This window comes from Tachypleus tridentatus, chromosome 3 (genome assembly GCF_004210375.1).
Source record: "Tachypleus tridentatus isolate NWPU-2018 chromosome 3, ASM421037v1, whole genome shotgun sequence".
Taxonomy (NCBI): Eukaryota; Metazoa; Arthropoda; class Merostomata; order Xiphosura; family Limulidae; genus Tachypleus; species Tachypleus tridentatus.
Genome location: NC_134827.1, coordinates 78,584,420 through 78,608,778, shown reverse-complemented (window position 1 = coordinate 78,608,778; position 24,359 = coordinate 78,584,420). Strand labels below are relative to the sequence as shown.

Genomic DNA, 24,359 nt, shown 5'->3' with positions numbered 1-24,359 from the left:
GGGACTTATAACGCTACAAATCGGGTTTCGATACTCGCTGTGGGCACAGAACAGATAGTCTATTATGTAACATTGCGTTTACCTGCAAACAAAAACAACTAACATAAAACATACACTTTAGAATATGTTATTAACTGAGGTTAAAGTCTTGCAATCAAGTTATTGGATGGTGAGAAATAATAAAAACTGTTGTAAATTATTTTGGTAACGATAAGGAAAGGGGTGTAACAGGGAAATCCTGCGTGAATGATACACCTTTATCACCTAAAAACAAGTGTTGGTAACTTACATTGCGACTGTCATTTAACTAATTAAAAAATATCACACCACTATAAAGTTCATAAAAGTTGAGACAATCTTACTATGCCCAGTAGTAGTAATGCAGTCCTGGTTATAGCTTTCAGGACTAAGATACCATATAATGCTTTTCACAGAGTAATAAACCCTGTTCCTCGCTGTAAAACTCATACGCAAAATACCAATGCATAATACAACTTATTTTATTTTATTTTATATTTTCTGTGATAATGTATAGCGCTGTTATTAAATTCACTGCTCAGTTGACGTTATGCGTTGTTTGTGACTCCTTTATAATTATCATTTGGTTATTTACGTGATTGTTTCCGTTACTTTATATTTGCTTAATTTCTGCTTTAAAATCACAAGTTTGTTTGCTTAGGGCTATATAAAAAGTTTCATAAAAGGACTATCTGTGCTACGGCAACCACAGGTATCGAAACCTGGTTTTTAGCATCATAAGCTTTCAGACTTGTCGTGGTTTTATGAACAAATCAGTAAGCCTCGCTATCGCGTTTTTCTTGACGAACTGACTCTCTAGTGGGTCAGCGAGCTGTCCGAGGGCTGGTACCATTTAGTACTCGTAATGGGCACAGCACAAATAGCCCATTATAAGCTTCCTGCTTAACAACATAAGGAAAATGCATAATGAAGTTCATAATGTGGGTCTCAATTAAGGCAGTTAAGGACAGGGGGTATTATCATCCGTAATACTCAGCAGAATAAAATCGAAAATGGATTTAAACGTGTGATTATCAAGTGTGCTAACATACAGCTTAACAGCTGTAGAATATTAGATTTTTATTATATATTATTTAAGTTTCTTAACGTACTGGAATTAATATTAACTTTTGATCAAAGCAAGGAATTTTAATAAGATATGTATATACCTAGTCAAAAGCACATCCGATTAAACGAGCTGTTAAAAATTATGTTACTTATAACGGTCAATTTTTATTAATTATTGTTATTTTAAGGCATTGCTTCAATATTTGGGTAACTTCATTGTTACCAGGATTTTCGGCACCAAAGTAATTAGTACCATATCGTGGACATAAATGTGACATTCAGTGGACAAAAAAAGGAAAAAAAAAGGACATCCTATTCCATAATTTAATACAGATTAAAAGACATCCTCTTAGCCGATAATAACTGGATTTTTCATATCAGTGCGATTACAATTACTCTGTTTTTAAGTGGCAGACCCAAAGTTCCCTTATGCAATAAAAATAGGTCACGCCCACAATGGTGTGGGAAAAATTAGAGTGGATAACCATATGTGCTTCCAAGACGTTTACAGCCTGGTGGCTTAAGTGGGACGTATTGTGTGGTTGAGTCTTACACCGTGCACAATGTGGAATTCACATCCAAAAAATTGGGAATAGACACAAAGCCTGCCTGTAAGTACATCCTGATTTGTTAGTTTGTTAATAAGTTTAGACACATGTCACTAAGAATTATAAGTTTTATAAATGGTTGTTTCTCTGTGCAGGGGCTGGCCTGCTAGTTATAGTAGTCGACTCGCAACCTACTAGTCGCTGGTTCGAATCCCCACCGCCGAACATGTTTACCCTTTTAGCTTAGGGGGCGTTATAATGTGTGGCCAATTCCAGTATTCGTTGGCAAGAAGGGTGGTAACTAGTGAGTGGTGATGACTAACCTTCTTTCACTTCCAATTTCGGGACGGCTACATGGAGAGTAAATAGAACCTAGGGTCATCGATAATGTTTCAGAATACAACTGTTGTAAGTAAATCCATGACTGAAATAAAAAATAATTCACAAGATATTCCTGCTGCTTTTTCTTATTCTAAAATTTTCGTACCTAAGAATTTGAAAAGTCGAAATAGAGGATAAAACTTTTTGGAATATGTTGGAAAGAATGAATTTCTAAAATGAATTATTTAAATACCCTTTCCATTGTATAAACTTAGTCACCTCTAGACAGTTGAATATTAATGAACAGAACAGACTAAGTTTGGATTATTTGATTCCATAGTTACCACTTTTAGCCATAACCAATAGGAGGAACTACGACATCAACTTCATTAGGTTAAGCCTGATTGATCCAATGTGGACCTAAACCATGATGGGTTGAGCTATTAACACGAACCTACCAACTACAACTGGCTAGACGAAGATTTAACATACGTAACATAGGAAGCCATCAATGACCTTTATTCGTTTTGTCTTGGAGAAGGAATGGCAGCAGGTCCAGGAATATGTATTAAAGACTCATAAGATTACAAAAAGTGGGTAATGGAAGGATTAATTATGAGTAAAGTTCATCAACAATCTAAAAATATTTGGTATTTTCGGAACGAAACTCTGTTCATGAGTGCATCTTCATTTTGCATACAATGTTTGGAGATTTTGCATATTTTGCGAAGAAACAGAAACAGTTTTTACATATATATATATTTCACGAAGACATATAAAAGTACATGCAAGTACACTCTAATAACTATTTACGTTGTGTTTGATGATTGTACAACAAATATTTTGTTTTCAGTAATGTCAAATTGGAGCAGAGAATGCAACACTGATTGAATAAGATACTGTTTTCTTAGTTAAGAATATAAGAAATGTTTCATTTTCATCAAGAATATCAAACAGAAACAGAGGATGTAACAATAAGTGTGCCTTCAGTTGGGTGGGTGTGTGTTTTATTATTAAAAAAAACCACGTTGGGGTATCTGCTGAGTCCACCGAGAGAAACTGAACCGCTAATTTTAGCGTTGTAAATCCGTAGACTTACCGCTGTACGAGCGGGTACTAGTAGAATGAGGAGTCACGCAGTGAACTTGGATACGTTAAGCGGATGATGAACAAATGAAATAATTTCGTATATGAAAATATGTGACTGAATATTATCATTACGTTGTAATTCCTTTGAGACTTGAAATATTTGTTGCATCAACCGAGAAAATAAAGCTTCTTTTGATATAATATTAATTTCGTTAAGACTTCATTTTTCTCAGTTGCTAAATGGTTCTTCGAACGACTATGTAAATAGCTTTTTACTATTTTTACTTTACTATAAACTTTTCTAAAAGTAATAACAAACCTGAGAAGACCATACAGGAGAAACTCCTAGAAGGCCAATGTTGGGCTAGCCATATTGTAACATGGGTGGATGAAGTGTCCAAGATGTTTGGAGGCGTGGACACGTGCAGCAGAAGTTTTTCAGACCAAAGATGGCCGGAAATTCCTTTCTAAGGTAAGCAGTCTCGTGAAGAATGCATACCAGGGTATTGTTATGCATCACAAATACTTTTAAATAATTTTTTTTCTTCACATATGGACTAGGGGTGCTGCATCAAACTTGGCTCTTGTTCAACGCCCTCTAGTGGCACAGTGCTATGCGTGAGGACTTACAACATTAGAAGCTTTGTTTCCGTACTCATGGTTGGCAGAAAACAAATAGTCTGTTGTGTAGCTTTGTGTTAACTTAAAAACAAACCTTTGTTGCAAATTATATAATCTAAACAAATATTTTATTTTCTAATGACTCCTTTGACGCTTGTAAAATAAGACCCTGGCATGACCAGGTGGATAAGGCACTCGACTCGTAATCTGAGGGTCGCGGATTCGAATTCCCCTGACACCAAACATACCTGCCCTTTCAGGCGTGGGAGCATTATAATGTTACGATAAATTCCACTATTCGTTAGTAAAAGAGTAGCCCAAGAGTTGACGGTGGGTAGTGATGACTAGCTACCTTCCCTCTAGTCTTACACTGCTAAATTAGGGACAGCTAGCGCAGATAGCTTTCGTGAAGCTTTGGGCGAAAATCCAAACAAACGAAACCCAAACAAAACTTGTAAAAATAAAACTTTTTTTACTCATTAATTTATATGTTGTGGCAGTATAGTTTTCGTTTCATGTTGTATGTGTTTTAAGGTATAACCTTGATTACAAAATTAAGTGAATGAAACCTAAGGCATGTTATTTAAAATTTGTTCGAAAATTTGTATTTTAATAAAATGATTTGTATTAAACATCATAAGACAACAGAGTAAATATGTTAAGTACAGGTTAGCCAGTGTGTCACATGGAAACTGTTTGACCACACCAACAACTCACCTTCTCATCAAGTTCTGCCTGAAATATTAAAATGAAATTCAAACATTAGTTGTAAGATCACAGAGCTCTCATCAAGCTAGAGTTTGGGGTTCGATTTCTGTGGCGAAGACAGTGAAGATAGAAAAATCTGCAACTTCCTGCAAGACGAAACAAACGCATAGTAACACAAGGATATTTACTGTATTTGAATTGCCTTTACAAATAAATAATGGTGTGTGGAATACGAGCCTAGATTTATCTTACTGAATAATATATCTATGTGTGTGTACATGAATGACTCTTCATGCTACATGAGAATAGAGAAGACTGAAGACTAATTTCTGATCTTTAGTTCATGAAATACATAGTTGTTGTACTGAATTTCGCGCAAAGCTACACGAGGGAGGTATGCGCTAACTGTTCCTAAGTTAACAGTGTAAGACTAGAGGAAATGCAACTAGTCATCACGACCAACCGTCAATTCTTGGGCTACTCTATTACCAACAAATAGTGGGATTGACCGTCACATTATAACGTCCCCGCGACTGAAAGGGCGAACATGTTTGGTATAACGAAAATTCGAACCTGCGATCTTCAGATTACGAGTAGAGCGCCATAACCACCTAGTCATGCTGGGCCAAAATGCATAGCTAATATAAGCCTGACATGACAGGGAAATGATGAAACTTACAGATATTCTTTTCACCAGATGGGGTAAATCACCCCAACTTAAATTTTTATTAATGTGTGTTTGCTAATTTTAAAATCTCTCTCTTTCTATTAGTTTGTCTTTTTTCTCAAATGAAGGGAGAGGAAATAACTGCTAGATATTTAAATTTTCTGGTCAGAAAATTTGCGTAAGATTAGCCTAAAATGTTTAAATTTTTCACTCGAAGCTCAGATTTTAAGGTAGCACATTCTTACAAATGGCAACATTTCGCTGTTTAGATTCGTAATTCCATAATATTCAGGGAAAAATACATAAAAATAGGGAGTTTGGAAACCAAGAAACAAATATTTTGAAGATAAATCTTTTTTTCTAGATGACATTTTGCACAGAACACACACGGCGTTTACTGAAAAAAATGACAAATTTACTTCCAGTGAGCCTTAGTAGGAACGATTCAGACCAAGTATATACAAGAGACTCTGCAGTCAGTTGTGGAACCTACTCTGGTATTTAAGAATTTTTTATATCTAATTTTAAATGTGTTAGGAACTTTAGTTCTGTCAAAAGTAAGCCCGCTTGCAGAAACGTCGTGAAACAGAATTTTGCTACTCGGGAGAAACTAAGTTTTTGCACAACTATTTGCTGAGGCAATGAGACAACGTAACGTAAAGTGAATAGAAAACTAATCGTTCCGAGTTAACGTAAACTTGTATACTACCTTTTGTTTAGTAGAGAAACATTTAGAACAAGCAACGCAGCTATTGCTGGCGATTACGTAACAAAAGAGGATCAGTCAGTTCGGGCTACAACTCAGTGAGTTTTTATAATTTTTACTAAATCAGATCTAAAAGCTAACCCAGTAATTAATACAGCTAATATAATATAGCCGTTAAAGATATTTTTGGCCGTAATTCCAAAAAAGAAAAAAAAAAAGATTTAAATTAGTCCTAAATGCAAATAATATGTTAATGACGCAAAATAAGCGTGATGTTAAATACAGTGTAATGAAATGTATAAATTAAAATTAGTGTGTGTGTTTTTCTTGCAGTAAAACTACATCTGGTGTATCCATCAAGTGGAATCGAGACCCTGATTTTAGCATCGTAAATACGAAAACTTATCGCTGTTTCAGTTGAGGACGAAAATATTAGTAAATAAATGAATAATAAAAAATGATATATTGTTTGTTCGTAGTCAAACAAAAAATCCAAACAATGGGCTGTGTTGTGCCACTGGAGGAGGGTGGCACATAGTAATGGAGGGTGGCACATAGTAATGTAACAAAAGTCTAAGTACAATTTACATGATGTACTGTACATCTGCATGATATTCAAATGTTTTTACTTCACAGCACTTTGTAGAAACAAGATAATTCATTCAGTTTTTCAAAAGTTCTGAGCTGAATGAAAAATAGTTACATAGTTAAATAGTTAAGCATATTAACCGTGTATTCTCTATTGAATCTCTTTTTTATTGAGGTTGGAGTAACACAAGTTCATCACCAACAGAGGACACCAGGATCGTCAGAAATTAGACCACCTCGCGCAAATATCGATTCATCCCAACAATCAGCATCATCAACTCCATCAATACTAAGTATCGATATAGCTCAATAGAGAGCGCCACTAGCCACACCGGAGGAAACTCAAACTTTCGCTTCTTCATCCATCGTGACATGTTCTCGACGAAGTTCGTAGTCTTCAACCGGATGTGCAGAAACTGAGCAAATAATTCCAACTACATCGGAGACATTTACACAACAACGCCCCCCTCGACAAACCACGTGGCAGAGAACTGGTCAACCAGTAGTTCTAGAGTTACAACTCGTCCTTCTGACCACGAATCTGATTCGTTCTTTCGGTGAGGTTTTCAGTCTAGTTCTGAAAAACGTTCAGAAGAACCCGATGATGCAACGAAAATTTTTCATAAAACATTTGCTGGAATAGTTAGAGATAAGCAGTCGTTTAGTTTAGTAGATGTAGGCCTAAAAAATTGCTCTTTCCACCTCCACGTTATGGTAGGGCGTTCATGACGTCTCTGTAGGCGTGTTTCCTTTTCTGTCTTTAGAAATCATTAGAACTGTATTAGTAATGAAGAAACAGCTTGCTCTTTTTTGTTTCTAGTTGTAAACATAAGTATCTTTTCTTACATAGTTTTACAAATCAAAAGGATTCCCAGGGTACAAGCTATAATATGGGATACATAATATACCTGGGCCTAGCGCGTAAGGCATGCGACTTGTAATCCGAAGGTCGCGGGTTCGCGCCCGCGTCGCGCCAAACATGCTCGCCCTCCCAGCCGTGGGGGCGTTATAATGTGACGGTCAGTTCCACTATTCGTTGGTAAAAGAGTAGCCCAAGCGAAGCTTTGTGCGAAATTCCAAAACAAATACATAATATACCCTAAGTTTTAGAGGTATGTGATGAAGTAGGACTCTTATTGTGGTAGGAATACACCGTCTATCATTCTTAACTTCCTTTCGCTAGTCTCAGATGAAGTAATTCATAAAAATAAATAACAACAATAATCAAAATTAAATAATTATAATAACATAATAAAAATAAATAGAAATTGGGCAAGAGAGATGAGAGTGTTCAAGCCCAAAATATCCCACATTTATATCACCCTTCACTGCCTTCAGACAGTTGTGGAAAGATGACTGTTTTCCAAAGTAAAGAGGAAAAAATGAAATAAGGTACTACCGTTTGGCAGGAAGAGAAACTCAACTCCTGAAGTTGGTATTTTATCCCTATTATAAGTAGTTTGCTTGTTTTTGAATTTTGTGCAAAGCTACATGAAGGCTATCTGCGCTAGCCATTCCTAAATTAGCAAAATTCCTAATTTTGTCTTTATAGACAAGAGGGAAAACAACTATTCATCACCACCCACCGTCAACTCTTGAGTTACTCTTTCACCAACGAATAGTGAGAGGGATTGACCGTCACAATATAACGCCTCCAGGGCTGAAAGGACGAGCATGTTTAGTGTGACGGGGATTCGAATCAGCGACCATCGGATTATAAGTCAAACGCCTTAACCCACCTGGCCATGTCGGGCCCTATATATTTAATTCTTGAACGCGTTTCATTTATATTTAATGTGTTGTTCACATGAGTCAAATATCAAGAAATAGGTACTATCACAAAAATTGAAGAATCAAAAGTAAAAGAAATGAAATGTAAAATTATGGAAACCATGTAAATAGTTAGGGTGCTAGCAGCTTGCCCTCTGGTGGCAGACAACTTCCGTTTCCCAAGTTCTGCCCTAACTGCTCACTTATAGATTTTTCACACGTTCGTATGTAAAGCAAGGTTTGTGTCATGCAGAAGTCCTCAAAAGCTCTCTTCTTTATCATCTTAAAACCAGCTTTATGATAGAATGTATCTTAAAACCAGCTTTATGATAGAATGTATCTTAAAACCAGCTTTATGATAGAATGTATCTTAAAACCAGCTTTATGATAGAATACATCTTAAAACCAGCTTCATGATAGAATGTATCTTAAAACCAGCTTTATGATAGAATACATCTTAAAACCAGCTTTATGATAGAATACATCTTAAAACCAGCTTTATGATAGAATGTATCTTAAAACCAGCTTTATGATAGAATACATCTTAAAACCAGCTTTATGATAGAATACATCTTAAGACCAGCTTTATGATAGAATACATCTTACTTTTCTACTCTATACCAATGATGAATAAAAACAATAACATCAAGATTTACTGATATTGGAATTTATTTTTCAAGACCTGTACCTTCTAGGCTCAGATTTAAACCTTAGTTCTATAACATGATGGATGAGTGCTCTATTAACTGAGCTAGGGGGGTAAGTGAGAATCGTGTGGCACTTTCAACAATTAAAGCTCCTCTTCTATAAACGTGACCCGTCCTCGAGTCTAACTTGAGAATTGTGGGATGGTCACTAGTTGGACTTGAATTCAAGACGAATTATCTATCCTACCCAGTGAGGTAAATAACTAATCCCCCAATATTTACTGTCAACAAACTTTTTTTTTTTTTTTTTTACAAGAGGTTTCCAGTCATATAATAAAAGATATATGAGAACTTAGTCAACCATTGGGGTATAAAGGAATTCAGTAACAGGATATTCATTATTCAGTACGTATGCAAATACTTTAAAGCAATACACTTTTTACACTGTTTGATGTATTTAATATCACGATATTTTAAAGTAAGAGGGTGATGCAGCTTTGAAATAGTTACACGAGGTATGATCACGTTTTATTACAAACTGTGTGCTCTTTCAGACTTGGGTTTGATCTGAGATGTAAATGTAAATTAGGTTGATTACGTGAGATGTCAGATGGCCGCTGTAATGACGGACGACTGGGACAAGTACCTTTGCAACCATTCTAGCAGATATAAAGAAAAGCAAAGATACAACATTTATAACAGAGATCATAGTGGATGAACATTTAATCAGTGTCATAGTTTCATAATCGTCTTTGAAATTTATTTGCAACGAAAAAAAATGAATAAAGTTTTTTTTTGCTGGTAGCAGTGAAGGGGAGGATTGTAATAGTTAAAGGTTCAATGGTAGTAGTGAAGGGGAGGATTCTAATAGTTAAAGGTTCAATGGTAGTAGTGAAGGGGAGGATTCTAATAGTTAAAGATTCAATGGTAGTAGTGAAGGGGAGGATTGTAATAGTTAAAGGTTCAATGGTAGTAGTGAAGGGGAGGATTCTAATAGTTAAAGGTTCAATGGTAGTAGTGAAGGGGAGGATTCTAATAGTTAAAGGTTCAATGGTAGCAGTGAAGGGGAGGATTCTAATAGTTAAAGGTTCAATGGTAGCAGTGAAGGGGAGGATTCTAATAGTTAAAGGTTCAATGGTAGTAGTGAAGGGGAGGATTCTAATAGTTAAAGGTTCAATGGTAGCAGTGAAGGGGAGGATTCTAATAGTTAAAGGTTCAATGGTAGTAGTGAAGGGGAGGATTCTAATAGTTAAAGGTTCAATGGTAGTAGTGAAGGGAGGATTCTAATAGTTAAAGGTTCAATGGTAGTAGTGAAGGGAGGATTCTAATAGTTAAAGGTTCAATGGTAGCAGTGAAGGAGGATTCTAATAGTTAAAGTTCCAATGGTAGCAGTGAAGGGAGGATTCTAATAGTTAAAGGTTCAATGGTAGTAGTGAAGGAGGATTCTAATAGTTAAAGGTTCAATGGTAGTAGTGAAGGGAGGATTCTAATAGTTAAAGGTTCAATGGTAGTAGTGAAGGGAGGATTCTAATAGTTAAAGGTTCAATGGTAGCAGTGAAGGGAGGATTGTAATAGTTAAAGGTCAATGGTAGTAGTGAAGGGAGGATTCTAATAGTTAAAGGTTCAATGGTAGTAGTGAAGGGAGGATTCTAATAGTTAAGGTTCAATGGTAGTAGTGAAGGAGGATTCTAATAGTTAAAGGTTCAATGGTAGTAGTGAAGGGAGGATTCTAATAGTTAAAGGTTCAATGGTAGTAGTGAAGGGAGGATTCTAATAGTTAAAGGTTCAATGGTAGTAGTGAAGGGGAGGATTCTAATAGTTAAAGGTTCAATGGTAGTAGTGAAGGGGAGGATTCTAATAGTTAAAGGTTCAATGGTAGTAGTGAAGGGGAGGATTCTAATAGTTAAAGGTTCAATGGTAGTAGTGAAGGGGAGGATTCTAATAGTTAAAGGTTCAATGGTAGTAGTGAAGGGGAGGATTGTAATAGTTAAAGATTCAATTTTAGAAAGAAGAGAAAAGCGGTTAGACAGGGTAAAAAAAATCCAATATTATTGAACAATACATCAACTGACAGACATTAGGTACAAAGTAGTTCTCCAATATTATTGAACAATACATCAACTGACAGACATTAGGTACAAAGTAGTTCTCCAATATTATTGAACAATACATCAACTGACAGACATTAGGTACAAAGTAGTTCTCCAATATTATTGAACAATACATCAACTGACAGACATTAGCTACAAAGTAGTTCACCTCCATCTTTAGCTGTACCTAGTGAAAAATGGTGCAAGAAATGGAGTATGACAGTACGAGACCTTTGCATAAACTATAAGCTACTGGACTCGGTAACCAACATGGAAAATGGCAAGTAAAGAGCGGGGATGTTGGACTAGTGAGGGATGTTGATAGGTCAAGTGGTCTTGTGAATCTTTCTCTGCCATATGTAAGAGAAATTTCATAAATTACGGAGGTTTATAGAATTACGTTGTAAAGGGTATCACTGCTATTTTGGGTTTTGTAGCGCAAAGCAACTCAATTAGTTATCTTCACTCTAGTCAGCACAGGCATTGAACCCCAAATTTTATCATTGTCACAGCTCAAGCACAGATTAGAATTTGTATTGTTAAGCTTTAATAACGTGAACAAAATAACGAGGTTTTTTAGGAAATTAAAACTACATCAAATAACGTATTAGAAATCAGTGGCTGCTTATCGTAAAGTTGAACACGACCTTTTTTAAAAGTTCAGTACCTACATCAGGGATCGAGCTTCGAATTTTACCGTTTTAATCTCTCAAGTATATGTGACCCGATGTTCATACACAGACACGTAAGTAAGATTTCCACAACTGTGAAATGAGATACAAATATTTCAAGCTCGTTTGTATAGCGTTCTTATACTCAATATTAAACTTTTTTTTTTCAAACCATTTCTGAATTTTTTCCACATTAAAATTTTATGGTTTTACAAAATCATTAAAATTCTACGAAAACATTAAAATATATAGATCACGACTGTTTTAAATGTACGTCACTTAAAGAAGTGTTTTCGTCTAACTTCTGTTTCATTACATTACTGTTTTCATCCATAGGTGAAAGTACGTCCTTTCAAGGCGTGTCCCCCGCTAGCACAGTGGTAACCTGCGGATTTACTAACGCTAAAATAAGGGGTTCGATTCCCCTCGGTGGGCTCAGCAGCTAGCACGATGTGGCTTTGCTAAAAGAAAAACACACCTTTTAACACGTTATTAGAGAAATTTCGAAATTTCACAAGGATATGCTTGCTAATTTGCTCGATAGATAGCAGCACAAGCCACTATTTAAAGTATTATTTTGACTAAAAATATGTATCTTAGGGCTGTAGTTCGACGTGCTAAAGATGTTTTATGGTGTTTAATTTGGTTTGTTGTATAGGACGACGTTTCGACAGGTGCATCCTGATATCTCGTTTCAACACCAGATGAAGACTTCTCTTTACAGCTACATCAACTTTCGTATGTCCAGAAAGACTGATGGGATGGTTTTTAAACCCGTTTCCGTGACTTTCTAATAAAACTAAGGCGCTCTCTATGTTTCAGAACAAGAACTGTCAGAATTTATTCACTTGTTGACGGGTATCCCAATCGATTCTCAAAAAAGGGAAATAAAAAAAACTATCTTTTTTAAAGTTTGTTTACCCCAAGAAAATGAAAGAAATCATTTACACGGAAGAAGTAAAGGTAAACAAGTCAGCATGGGTGTTATATCTTACAAGTTTGAAGGTGTGTAGGTGTTATTTCAATTAAGGATATTTACGCATAAAGTAAATAGATCTCACAAATAACAGGAGTTTCTAAGGAATGACAAGCATATGTAGGAAACAAAACAAAACTGAAGTCTTTTCTGATATGTTTAGATTGCAACTTCGAACAATTGAGGATGCAACTGGTTAATGAAACACTACAAAAATACATATATGTAGAATTCGAATCCGCGACCCTCAGATTACGAGTCGAGCGCCCTAACCATCTGCCATGGTTTCAGGAGTTGTGATGCATATATTGTCGTCATCACGCTTATATATGTATATACATAAGAATACAATTACAGTTACGGGGAAAAAAATGGGAAGCAGTTGTTTGTCATCCATCTGGCGACTATGAGAAAATTAAATCGTGGAAAATAATCTTCATGTGGATTTAAGGAGAATTACTGGTGTAGAAAAAAATTATGTTTGGTCTACATTCTTAAATTATGTAATATTTAGTACATAATTTGTTGTTTTGTTTTACTTAGAAAAAAAAAAGGGGAACTCGATTCGCCATCTGTGAGTAGGGGGCTCGAATTATACCACCGAAGTTGTTTATGATATTTAAAGACCAATTATACTTTTGAAAATTAAATGCATTTTGTTCTTCCCGATTTCTCTCTAACGTGGTATGAGACATCTTTCCTTATTGGTTGTAGAACAGAAAAATTCATTATGAACGAAAAGTTAGAGGAATATTAAGGACTTCTTGTTATAAATGTTGGCGCTTCGTAAGGTGTGTTATATTTCAAAGATGTAAAACACTGGGGCACTCGATTCGCCGTCTGTGAGTAGGGATCTCGAATTATACCACCAAACATTAAAATTTTATTTACACCATTAATTGTTTGTTGTTTGTTTAGAAATTAAGCACAAAGCTACACAGTGGGCTATCTGTGCTCTGCCCATCACGGGTATCGAAACCCAGTTTTTAGCGGTGTGAGTCCCGAGATATATCGCTGTGCTCCTGGGGGGTAGATCATGTATATTCTGATATTTCATAAAGATAACTGCCATGATTATTAATACTAAACATGTTTTCAGCTTGCCAGGCTATGGATTAGAGGGTTTATGGTTCGTGTCCCGCTACTGCCAAAAAATTGAAGAGAGAACTTTTATCGTGTTTTTATTTTGGAGTTGGGGTGAGCAGTGATGGTTAAACTTTTATTTTCGATTACATTAGCCCAAGATTTGGCAGTGGGGGGGAGAGAAGATTATTGACTATCAGATCGAAATTTGGGTAGTTTAGCTTTAACGAAGCTTTAAACGAGTACACGAAACAGACAAGGCAAAACTTTCGTTAATGCTAAAAATCACACAAGAACAAACAAGCCGTAATGATAATAAAGTTAATTTTCCTTAAGTACAAAACTACGCATTGGGCTGCCTGTGTTTTACTCACTGCGGGTATTGACACCCAGTTATTAGCGTTTAAAGCCCACATTGAAACATCGACAGATGAGAGCATTGCCAATTACTGTAAATATTAACAAAATCAACTTTGAAAGATAACAGTATTTCCCAAATCTAATATTAACTGTTAAGCCCGCTATTTTGTAATTGAGATTGGTTATCTTAAGTATGAAATTAACGCCACGCTCACAGAACAGTGCAATACCTTAGGGTGGTAACTACAACGTCAGCTGAAACACAAGTTACTTGTTCACTTGTTTCGTACAGTTTATTTCTTTTATGTTTCGCCCTATGTTCATCTTGTATTCAGTGAGTGTTACTTGAACACGCCTCATGATGATTCCTTTTAGAATGAGAGTGTCGTGAATGTCAGCCTAGGGCTGCTCGGGTAAAGAAGGGCATATTCAGTTCACAATTAACGAATCAGCAGGTTGTCCTTGAATTGTCCCTCGTTACTGAAGGCCAGTAAACCAAGACGTAGACATAATCAACATCTTACAGAGAAGAGGTTTGGTTATCTAAGCACAAACAAGCGGATGACAGAGAAAGGGAAACAGAACAACAGGTATGAGATAATTCTTCCTTAGTTACTTACTATATAAATGCTCATTGATGCAGCATAGTTCACAAAGTTGTTTATGATATTTAAAGACCAGTTATACTTTTGAAAATTAAATGCATTTTGTTTTTCCAGTTTTCTATCTAAAGTAGTATGAGACATCTTTCCTTATTGGTTGTAGAACAAAAATATTCATTATCAACGAAAAGTTAGAAGAATATCAAGGACTTCTTATTATAAATGTTTGCGCTTCGTAACGTGTATTATATTTCAAAGCTATAATACATTTATCTTTGTAACGTGTAATATGTTTCAAAGCTATAAGATATTTCCTTTTGTAACGTGTATTATATTTCAAAGCTATAATACCTTTCTCTTTGTAACATGTAATATGTTTCAAAGCTATAAGATATTTCCTTTTGTGACGTGTGTTATATTTCAAAGCTATAATACATTTCTCTTTGTAACGTGTAATATGTTTCAAAGCTATAAGATATTTCCTTTTGTGACGTGTGTTATATTTCAAAGCTATAATACATTTCTCTTTGTAACGTGTAATATGTTTCAAAGCTATAAGATATTTCCTTTTGTAACGTGTATTATATTTCAAAACTGCATGACATTTCCCTTTGTAACGTGTTATATTTGAAAGCTGTAAGACATTTCCTTTTGTAACCCGTGGTTTTGTTTTTACTATTACAAAATAACTTTTGATTTCGCGAGGAATTAAATGAATATTTATGTTATTAGAAGGCTAACGCTGATTAATTAAACATTTCGATAATCTTTCTAAATAGTATCCACTTACGTGATTAATGTTAACTGGTACTAGAAGCTACGAAATGATTTGATGTTATTTTAGTACTTGCCAATCCACTTTAACACCTCCTTAAAGATATTTTATCCTGTTCAGACGCATGCGCATTCAGCAGGAAATAGATAAGAAATAACTATTTACGCGAATTCACAATTAACTCTTCGTCAATTGCTTATACAATTTCAAGTAGCTAATGTGTCTGCATTAGTCATTTGACAGTTTTTTAAACTTTTCCCGTCAAGATACATTCAAAGTTGTTTTATATATATGAGATAAAGCACTGTAACGTAGTTTAATAAAACCCAGTCTAAAGTATCGTCTCAGTTTGTGCTCTTGAAGCGTCTTTGTTCTTCAGACACAAACAACCATTTTATCTTAATGTTGAAACGCTCTCGACTATATGCTATTCTTTTCTGCACATGTAGGAGTCCAAGCGGTTAACAGCGTTGGCCAAGTTCATGCTGGGAAGACATCTAAATTTAGGTAATTACATAAAGGGCTGTGTTTGGTGTTAAGCTTTTCTTTTTAAGAGGATTAGTTTGCAGCTTTTGTCTTGTAAAAAAGTGTAACTGAGTTAGTTTTAACGTGTTAGAATTTGACTTTTAATGAAAACCTATTTTCTTCATTTCATTCACTAAAAAGTCTTAGCGAACCAAATAATTTATGTATGTTTGTTTTACACAATTTTGTTTCTCTCTGATGTTTCTGTCTAATATTGTGAACTTTGTTATAGCGGCTAAAGTTAGAATTTCAAATGTTTACGGCACATTTTACTCTATACCTGCGTTAGAGATTTAATTCTGTAAATTCTGTTGTTTAAAATGAGTGTGATTCTGTCAAATAACTTGTTTTGATATTCGTATTTGTTTTCTATTAGATTTTATTTTTATTTATTTTCATTAACAAATAGTTTTAAAGATATAGCGAGTACAGATAGCCCCCGAAATTAAAAAAAATATAAACAAATGTACAGGATATCTGAATTTTAAGTCACTATGTATTTCTATCTCTCATGAAGCGAACATGTTTATATATTTTTAAAAATTGATTTCAATGTTTTAATGGGCGTAATTCAATCATCGTCTAAGGATCTTGGTTAGCGATTGGATAATCAAAAATATAATTCCTATACTTTATTTGTTGTTCTGTTATTGGCCTAGATATGACACTTGACATGTAATATCATTTAACAGCACTCGCCACCGTTCACATTACTTTTAACCAGACAGTTTACAGCAATATTTTGTTAACTTTGTTTGTTGTTAAGGGCAAAGCTACATAATGGGCTATTTTCATTATGCCCACCGCGGACATGAAAGCACGATCTCTGGCATCATAAGTTCGCATGTTTGCCACTGAGTCACCAGGAGAAACCACTCATTAACGTTAACAAAATTAAAAATCACGTGCGCCCTCTGCCAATAAGTTGTGCAAACCACGGAATAATAGAAGCCTGTAAACTATAAAATCTTATACACTCTGCAAAACATTGCTTGTTTTGGTTTGTTTGTTTGTTTTGGAATTTCGCACAAAGCTACTCGAGGGCTATCTGTGCTAGCCGTCCCTAATTTAGCAGTGTAAGACTAGAGGGAAGGCAGCTAGTCATCACCACCTACCGCCAACTCTTGGGCTACTCTTTTACCAACGAAAAGTGGGATTGACCGTCACATTATAACGCCCCTACGGCTGGGAGGGCAGGCATGTTTGGCACGACTCGGGCGCGAACCCGCGACCCTCAGATTACGAAGCGCACGCCTTAACGCGCTAGGCCATGCCAGGCCCCTATCAGGAACTAAATCATCTCAATGTAAGGATTAAAAGTTGCTGTTTATTATGAATAATCAATAACACATAGATTAAAAATATATTGTGTTTATTACTGGCGACAAATTACTTTCTTTCTTCAACTCTCTTTAGTTTATTCGTTCTCTCTGACATCGGATTACAACGCTCACACCTACAGGGGTTTTGAAATCTCTATACCAACTGAACATGAAAAACGGCCTCTCACTCCAACAATTTTCTGTTGATCTAAAGCTCTGTAATACCCTAATTTATTAGAGACTAACCAAAAGCTGACCGCTTTCTCACCTCTCTCAATTTCAACTAATATTACGTTACACCTAACTTCATAACATGAAGAAATGTGAATGTGCATCTTTTACATTTTTAATCACGATATGACAAAGTTCTAATACGAAGCAACCACAAGATAAAAATTCTGAACATTAAAAGCTTTATTTCAATGACACGACACCTTGCCTTTAATTACTGTGGTTTTATGTAAGTTGTTGATCTGGTAAGCCTCGTGCTTAGGGCACTCATCTTGCAACTGCAGTTCGCGGGTTCGAGTCCCATCGTCAAATATGTTTACCCTTTCAGCCGTGTGGGTTTTATAATGTGACGTAATGTGACGATCAATCCCAGTATTGTTCAGTGAAGAACAGTTCAAGAGTTGGCAGTGGGTGGTATTGACTAGCTGTCATTTCTCTGTTCTACCATCTCATAATTAGGGATAGCAAGTTAGTGCAGGTATCACTGAATAGAAATATAAACTGTCTGAATAAATTCCGGATCTTTTTAAGATACTAAGACCATTAAATTCAGGACACCTTCTATGGTTTAGTTTGCCTGTTTTGAATTTCGTGCAAAGCTACAAGAGGGCTATCTGCGCTAGCCGTTCCTAATTTAGAAGTTTAAGGCTAGAGGGAAGGAAGCTAGTCATCACGGATCACCACCAACTCTTGGGCTACTCTTTTATCAACGAAAGTAGGATTGACCGTCACATTATAACGCCCCCACGGGTGAAAGGGCGATCATGTTTGGTGTGACGGGGATTCGAACCCGCGACCATCAGATTACGAGTCGAGTGCTTTAACTGGCCATGCCGGGACTACACCCTCTATAAAATCAACCACGAATTTACTTCTAACTAAAACTTAATGCTACAACGTGTGGACTTGATGCTCAACTAATACGATTAAATGCATGGTCTTCTGCAGATGATGCAATCAGGATCTGCACGATGAACAAACAAAGACATGGAAACAACTTTGGGGAGAGAATCTTATGTTTACAAAGTTGTTTATGAAGGACAGTTTTGTTAGAGAACATAAAGTGTAAAAATTGTTCGCTTGTAGATTAGAATAAGTTTAAATGATTGGTTTGGTTTTGAATTTCGGGCAAAGCTACACGAGGGCTATCTGTGCTGGCCGTCCATAATTTAGCAGTGTAAGACTAGATAGAAGTTATCTAGTCATCGCCACCCACCGCCAACTCTTGGGCTACTCTTTTACTAACAAATAGTGAAATTGGCTGTCATATTATAACGCCCCCACGCTTGAAAGGGCGAGCATGTTTGATGTGACGGGGATTCGAATTTGAGATCCTCAGATTACAAGCCGAGCGTCTTAATCACCTCCCCATGCCGGTCTAACTGAATGAAATTTGCGTGTTCGGTCGCACATCGTGGGATGAAACCTTTGACTTCGGGTCATAGCCCGGTACGCCATCAACTAGGAAGTACCCGAATTTGAAATAAAAAAAACAAATATTATCACAGATAAGCACGTTGTTTATATCTTTGTACTTGAACATCCGCACAACTCGTTTAAAACTTGTTTTAAATTAAGATTCCAACCCATGTAGTTAGGTTCGTACTCTATATGTGTTTGTTCAAAAAATAATAATTAATTTCTTTTGACTGATCTAACCATTTTTCTCCTTCAGATATGTGGATTCTGCTATGGCTTGTCTGGGCATCACATGAGGTAAGTATGTTCCTTTAGATACGTGAATTTTGCTATGGCTTGTCCGGGGATCAGATGAGGTAAGTATGTTCCTTTAGATACATGGATTCTGCTGTGGCTTATCTGGGTATCAGATGAGGTAAGTACGTTCATTCAGATACGTGGATTCTGCAATGGCTTGTCTGGGAATTATATGAAGTAATCATGTTCCTTTAGATGAGTGGATTCTGCTGTGGCTTGTCTGGGCATCATATGAGGTAAGTACGTTCCTTTAGATACGTGTATTTTGCTGTGGCTTGTCTGGGGATCAGATGAGGTAAGTATTTGTACTGCAGTCTTTCATCGTCTGTTATACGTCTCTCGCGAATTGCTTACTAAATACAGCTATGACTATAACACCAAACTGTATCATCAGATTTTCAGAAAATTGTTCAGAAAGTCCTTTTATTTTACATTATGCAGCTTACCGTAACAAGGGTTAATTATTTTGTAGCGTATTCATCGCTATATCGCTTCAAATACAAACAGGATTTGATCAGGTATATAGGTGTGTTAACAGATAACACATATTAACAGGATTTTTTTCACCACATAATAAATGTTTTGTTTATTTATTTATTTGACTACTACACTTTATGCTCTTCTGATAATTCCTCAATCGGTAAAATACTATACATTATTTGAAATAGTAACAATACTTGTGGTTAAATGAGGATCTGATTACACAGCCTGCCAATAAGTAAATAGACAAGATTTAAAATCGATCAGTTTCATGATGTAATATGTAAATAACTCCGACGTGAATACAGTAAAATACAAACAAACATGCCTCGATGAAATAACCTAGAAGAGTTATTTGTATTTGAACGAGGTTAATAGACGAATGATGGGTGACTGGGGAAGGGGGCAAAGTCAGCAAGTAATCACCTGGGTAACACTTTCTGCATGGACCTTGTACCTGAAGCTAGATGTTTTTTTATGAATATCACGCAAAGCTGCACGAGAGTTAGGTGCATTAGCCATCTGTAATTTAGCAGTGATAGACTAGAGGGAAGGCAGCTAGTCATCACTACACTCTGTCACCAATGGGGCTATTCTTTTACTAACGAATAGTGGGATTGACCGTCACTAATAACGAGCCCAAGACTAAAAGATCGAACATGCTCGGTGTTGGAGAGTTGAACCCGCGACCCTGGCTGCGAGTTGAGCGCGTAATCATCAGGACAAGGGAAATGTATTTTTGTACTTTTATTAGAAACGGCCGTTACTGTTGCAAGTGTGCCTGGTACCATTGGATTATCTTCTTGGTGGAATAATGTAATTACGAGGCCACTCCCTATTCCAGGTGGCCCAGCATAGCCAGGTGGTCAGGTGATGCTCGACACGTAAACTGAGGGTCGCGGGTTTGAATCCTCGTCACATCAAACATACTCGACTTTTCAGCTGTGAGTGCGTTATAGCTCGCCGCCAAGAGCTGGCGGTGGGTGGAGATGACTAGTTGCCTTCCCTATAGTCTTACACTGCTAAATTAGGGATGGTTAACGCAGATAGCTCTTGAGTAGCTCTGCGCGAAATCAAAACAAACGAAAAACAAACAATCTGGAACAATGATGTGTCCCGACAAGTCCAATTTTTCATGATTCTCGGACAGTGGACGCTCCTGAATTTGGCGACTCTCTTCCGAGGTACTTCCGTTGGACCCCGTGCAAGCCTCGGCAAAATACGAGCATGGCAGTACTTTCACAAAATTACGGTTCAAAGGTCAGGATGTTACCACATTTCCGTGGTCAGCGGCTCAGCGAAGAGTATTTGGAATTATATGTTAGAAATTGAGTTTCGATACCTGTGACGTATAGGGCACAGATAATCCATTGTGCAGCTTTGTGCTTAACTGCAAAAACAAAAGAACAAAAAAACAATAATTTTACTTGCTCGCCCTTTCAGCTGCGAGGGCGTTATAATGTGCGATCAATCCCACTGTTCGTTGTCAAAAGAGTAGCCCAAGAGCTGGCGGTAGGTGGTGATGACCAGCTGCCTTCCCTTTAGTTTTACACTGCTAAATTAGGAACGGTTAGCGTAGATAATTCTCGTGTAGCTTTGCGTGAAATTTAAAAACAAACAAACAAACCTTTTATTTATTGGCAGGATGTGCATATGAATATTCCAATCATAAGCTCAACCCAATTAAAGTAAGTTTAATTTTTTAGTGTAAGAGATCTGTCAATACTACGGATTTAATGATGTTTTTAAAACTATATTTTATTCTCAGTCAAGTGATCAGAAATTTATGCTGGCTTGTGCAGACCAGGAACTATTTACGAGACTTGCTCCACTTCAGTTTTCTTGCTCAGACAAAATCCTCGGAGGATATTATGCTGATGTTGAGAGTTCATGTCACGTGTTTCACTTCTGTGGTCCGGGCTACAAAGGCGGAGTAGCTGATTATGTATTTTGCTGTCACCCCGACCTGGTGTTCGACCAGAAGTTCCTGGTGTGTGACAGACCCGACACTGTGGTCTGTGATAGGTCTGTTTTTTATTATAGCCTGCAGTTCCGAGATGTACGATCTGTGACAGAGCTAGGATATGAAAGATCTGAGAAGGCCACTTCAACAACAGCACAGAGAACTGGTAACTATGGTAGTGATGTTGAACAATCGACGAGAATCAATTCTTCAGTGCCTACGGTGACAAAATCTTTAAAATTAGTGAATCTGTTAGACATTGGTGATCCCAAAATAATTACATCTTCTAATATTACAGTCACAACAGAGGTACTATCAAAAAAATTGGCAAACATTTTGACAGCAGTGGATACTTCTGAAACTACTACAGTTTTATCAAAGGTGCAGACTATTCGTCACAACAGTGGGAAACGTGACTCCCAGTGGCCTCGAACCTTAGCGATCACCTTTAATATAGAAACAACTTCATTTGAGCCCGTAACAAGTCTCTCAAAATATACAGAATCTGTATGAGTCATCATCCACACTAAACGATAATACTTGGTTCCATCTTCTGGAAACTTTGAAAGTAACCGGAGCCGTGATGACCAAAACGCCAGTGTTCAAGTCGACAACCACTCGCAGTTCCATCAGAGCTGACCAGATTTTATAAGAAAAACGAAATATAATAAGACTTCAGAAAGTGCAATAGTGAAATATTTTATGATATCAGAATCGGGAAACTTGACAAATTCATCGATATCAGAAGCACAGATGACACACATGACACACCCTTTGACATCAGAGCCACACATAGAAACAGATTCCGTAGCATCAGAATTGTAAATTATGTTGGTATCAAAATTAAAAAGGACAACAGTCGATAGATTCTATGAAATCACGGTCTTCATTTGTTTAACTTTAGTCATCGTTTTAAAGGCTAAAGATTCCATTATTCCAGAAAAGACAAAACTTTTCACTCAGAAGTAACAAGGTCATACTGTTTCTTTGAACAGGTACAATATCCTTGTCATCCAAAACAATTTCTACCATAATAGCTGATAACAATACAACAATAATACTTAGATGTGTATAACCTTTGAAGTTTCTTTAACATTTATTACAGTAGCTGTCACCGTTGTAGTAACCATTACACCACCAAAGCTTCTCCTGTTCATAGCGACCATTAAACTACCAGAAGCTGTCACCATCGTAGCAACTATTACACCACCAAAAGCTGTCACTCTTCGTAGCAACCATTAAACTACCAGAAGCTGTCACCATCGTAGCAACTATTACACCACCAAAAGCTGTCACCGAAGCAGAAATTACCATGGCTCCAGAACTAATAATTTTTACCAACTGGAGGATATGATTTTTAACGAATTCACAAAGAAATAGTGTATAATTAATCTTTACTGGATTTGTTATTATTTAAAATCTAGTGAATAACGACAAACAAGTTAGGCATAATATTCGTACCAGTTTGTGTGATTAAAATACAAAATAAAAACAAGGTAATCTTCACTTATTTTATTTGTATCAGGTGAACATAGAATAAATATTAACTAGTGACGAATATTGGAATTATTTTTTAATGCAATTAAAACTTTGTGGCCGAAAACAAAGATAACCGAAAATGGTATTGGATAGTTCAAATAAACTGGTTCCATCTTGGTAATTCCTGTTCTCGCTGTTCCTGTACTGGTTCAAAACGACAGAAACATTGCCGAAACGGTGCACCAGAATCCTGTGTTAGTACCGTAACCATTCTTGCTTATGTTTAATAGAATTAAAATATATTTTGTTATTCAAGTATAGGTTTTACGAATTACGTGAAATGTGAAGAGCTATTTTAACAGTTAAAAGCTAGATGACATGATATGAGTGTGAAGTAGGTCCAGAGATTCCGTTGGCACATTATCAATAAGGGAAACTTAAGGAGCATCCCAAAATTTGAAAACATATGTCAAAATCTGTGATCACGGGAACAAAGTTTTTCACAAGACTCCAGAATTTTGATTTCTTTTCAGAGGACTACAAAATTATATTTTTCTTAAAATACGTCAATTGACTCTCACATTTCAGTGCCAAGGAGGCCTTTCGTAATACCAGAACTAGATAGCTAGAATTGACATTTTGAAATATTTTCAAAGCACTTTTGTACACAGTAAAAAAGTATTTCAAATCACGGTTTAAATCTAAAGGCCAGTGAAGTGATAAAGCCAGTAGGCTTGCTGTTCAAAATACACTATCAATTCATTAACAGAAATATGGTAAAAAATCTCCATAAATAAGTAATTCAAAGGAGTGTGTAGAAAAATAAAAAACAATTTAATGTGTTTATTTATAACCATTGTTAGGTCCATCGGTTTCTTCACTATCCCGGTGTTTGGCGTTGATTATTTTATCATTAAATGTTGTGTATTGCACATAAGTTAGAATTTTTGACAGATTTCTCTCAGCCAGCACGTTTAGAAAATCTAACGAGGTCTGATATATGACAGATGAGAAATGTACTGAAAACATTTATCAGCTGCAACTTAAAAATCAGTAAAACAATTCTCACGTGTCAATAGGAGATTATAAACGACTTTTCTTCCAACTATACACATTAAAAAGATGCTAATCCTTACTACACATTAGTCACATAATCAAACACCTACCTGTTACACATAAAATATCTTAACCCTTACTTTACAATATTCACGTATTTCAACATATAACTATCGTATAATTGCTTGTATGGTTTTGCCTGTCACAGCCTTACCCTAACACCTACCTTTCCGTTTCGCGAACACGATCTCAGTGTACTAACTGAGTAATGATAGAAAT

General features: G+C 36.2%; 1 protein-coding gene and 1 long non-coding RNA gene across 3 annotated transcripts; both read left to right on the top strand.

Moving 5' to 3' along the window:
* Window positions 1-1,617: 1,617 nt before the first annotated feature.
* Window positions 1,618-10,022, top strand: LOC143247278 (uncharacterized). Of its 2 annotated transcripts, none has more exons than XR_013026456.1 (4): window positions 1,618-1,697; window positions 1,790-3,516; window positions 5,405-5,537; window positions 6,510-10,022. It is a non-coding gene; the product is annotated as an uncharacterized LOC143247278 (long non-coding RNA). The 2 variants fall into 2 exon arrangements; XR_013026455.1 differs by lacking the exon at window positions 6,510-10,022 and adding an exon at window positions 6,080-6,207.
* Window positions 10,023-10,613: 591 nt separating this feature from the next.
* On the top strand, window positions 10,614-23,103 carry LOC143247275 (uncharacterized). The gene is made up of 4 exons (XM_076495043.1): window positions 10,614-14,521; window positions 15,758-15,815; window positions 19,062-19,102; window positions 21,351-23,103. Exons 2-4 carry the CDS (start codon window positions 15,791-15,793, stop codon window positions 22,056-22,058), a joined length of 774 nt encoding a protein of 257 aa, XP_076351158.1. The 5' UTR covers window positions 10,614-14,521; window positions 15,758-15,790; the 3' UTR covers window positions 22,059-23,103.
* The last annotated feature ends 1,256 nt before the right edge of the window (window positions 23,104-24,359 follow it).

Excerpts from the sequence above, each read along its gene's own strand:
- LOC143247275 (XM_076495043.1), top strand. The coding sequence starts at position 15,791 with ATGCTGGGAAGACATCTAAATTTAG. Across the intron at positions 15,816-19,061 it reads GGGAAGACATCTAAATTTAG|ATATGTGGATTCTGCTATGG; the intron begins GTAATTACATAA and ends TTTCTCCTTCAG. Across the intron at positions 19,103-21,350 it reads TTGTCTGGGCATCACATGAG|TCAAGTGATCAGAAATTTAT; the intron begins GTAAGTATGTTC and ends TTTTATTCTCAG.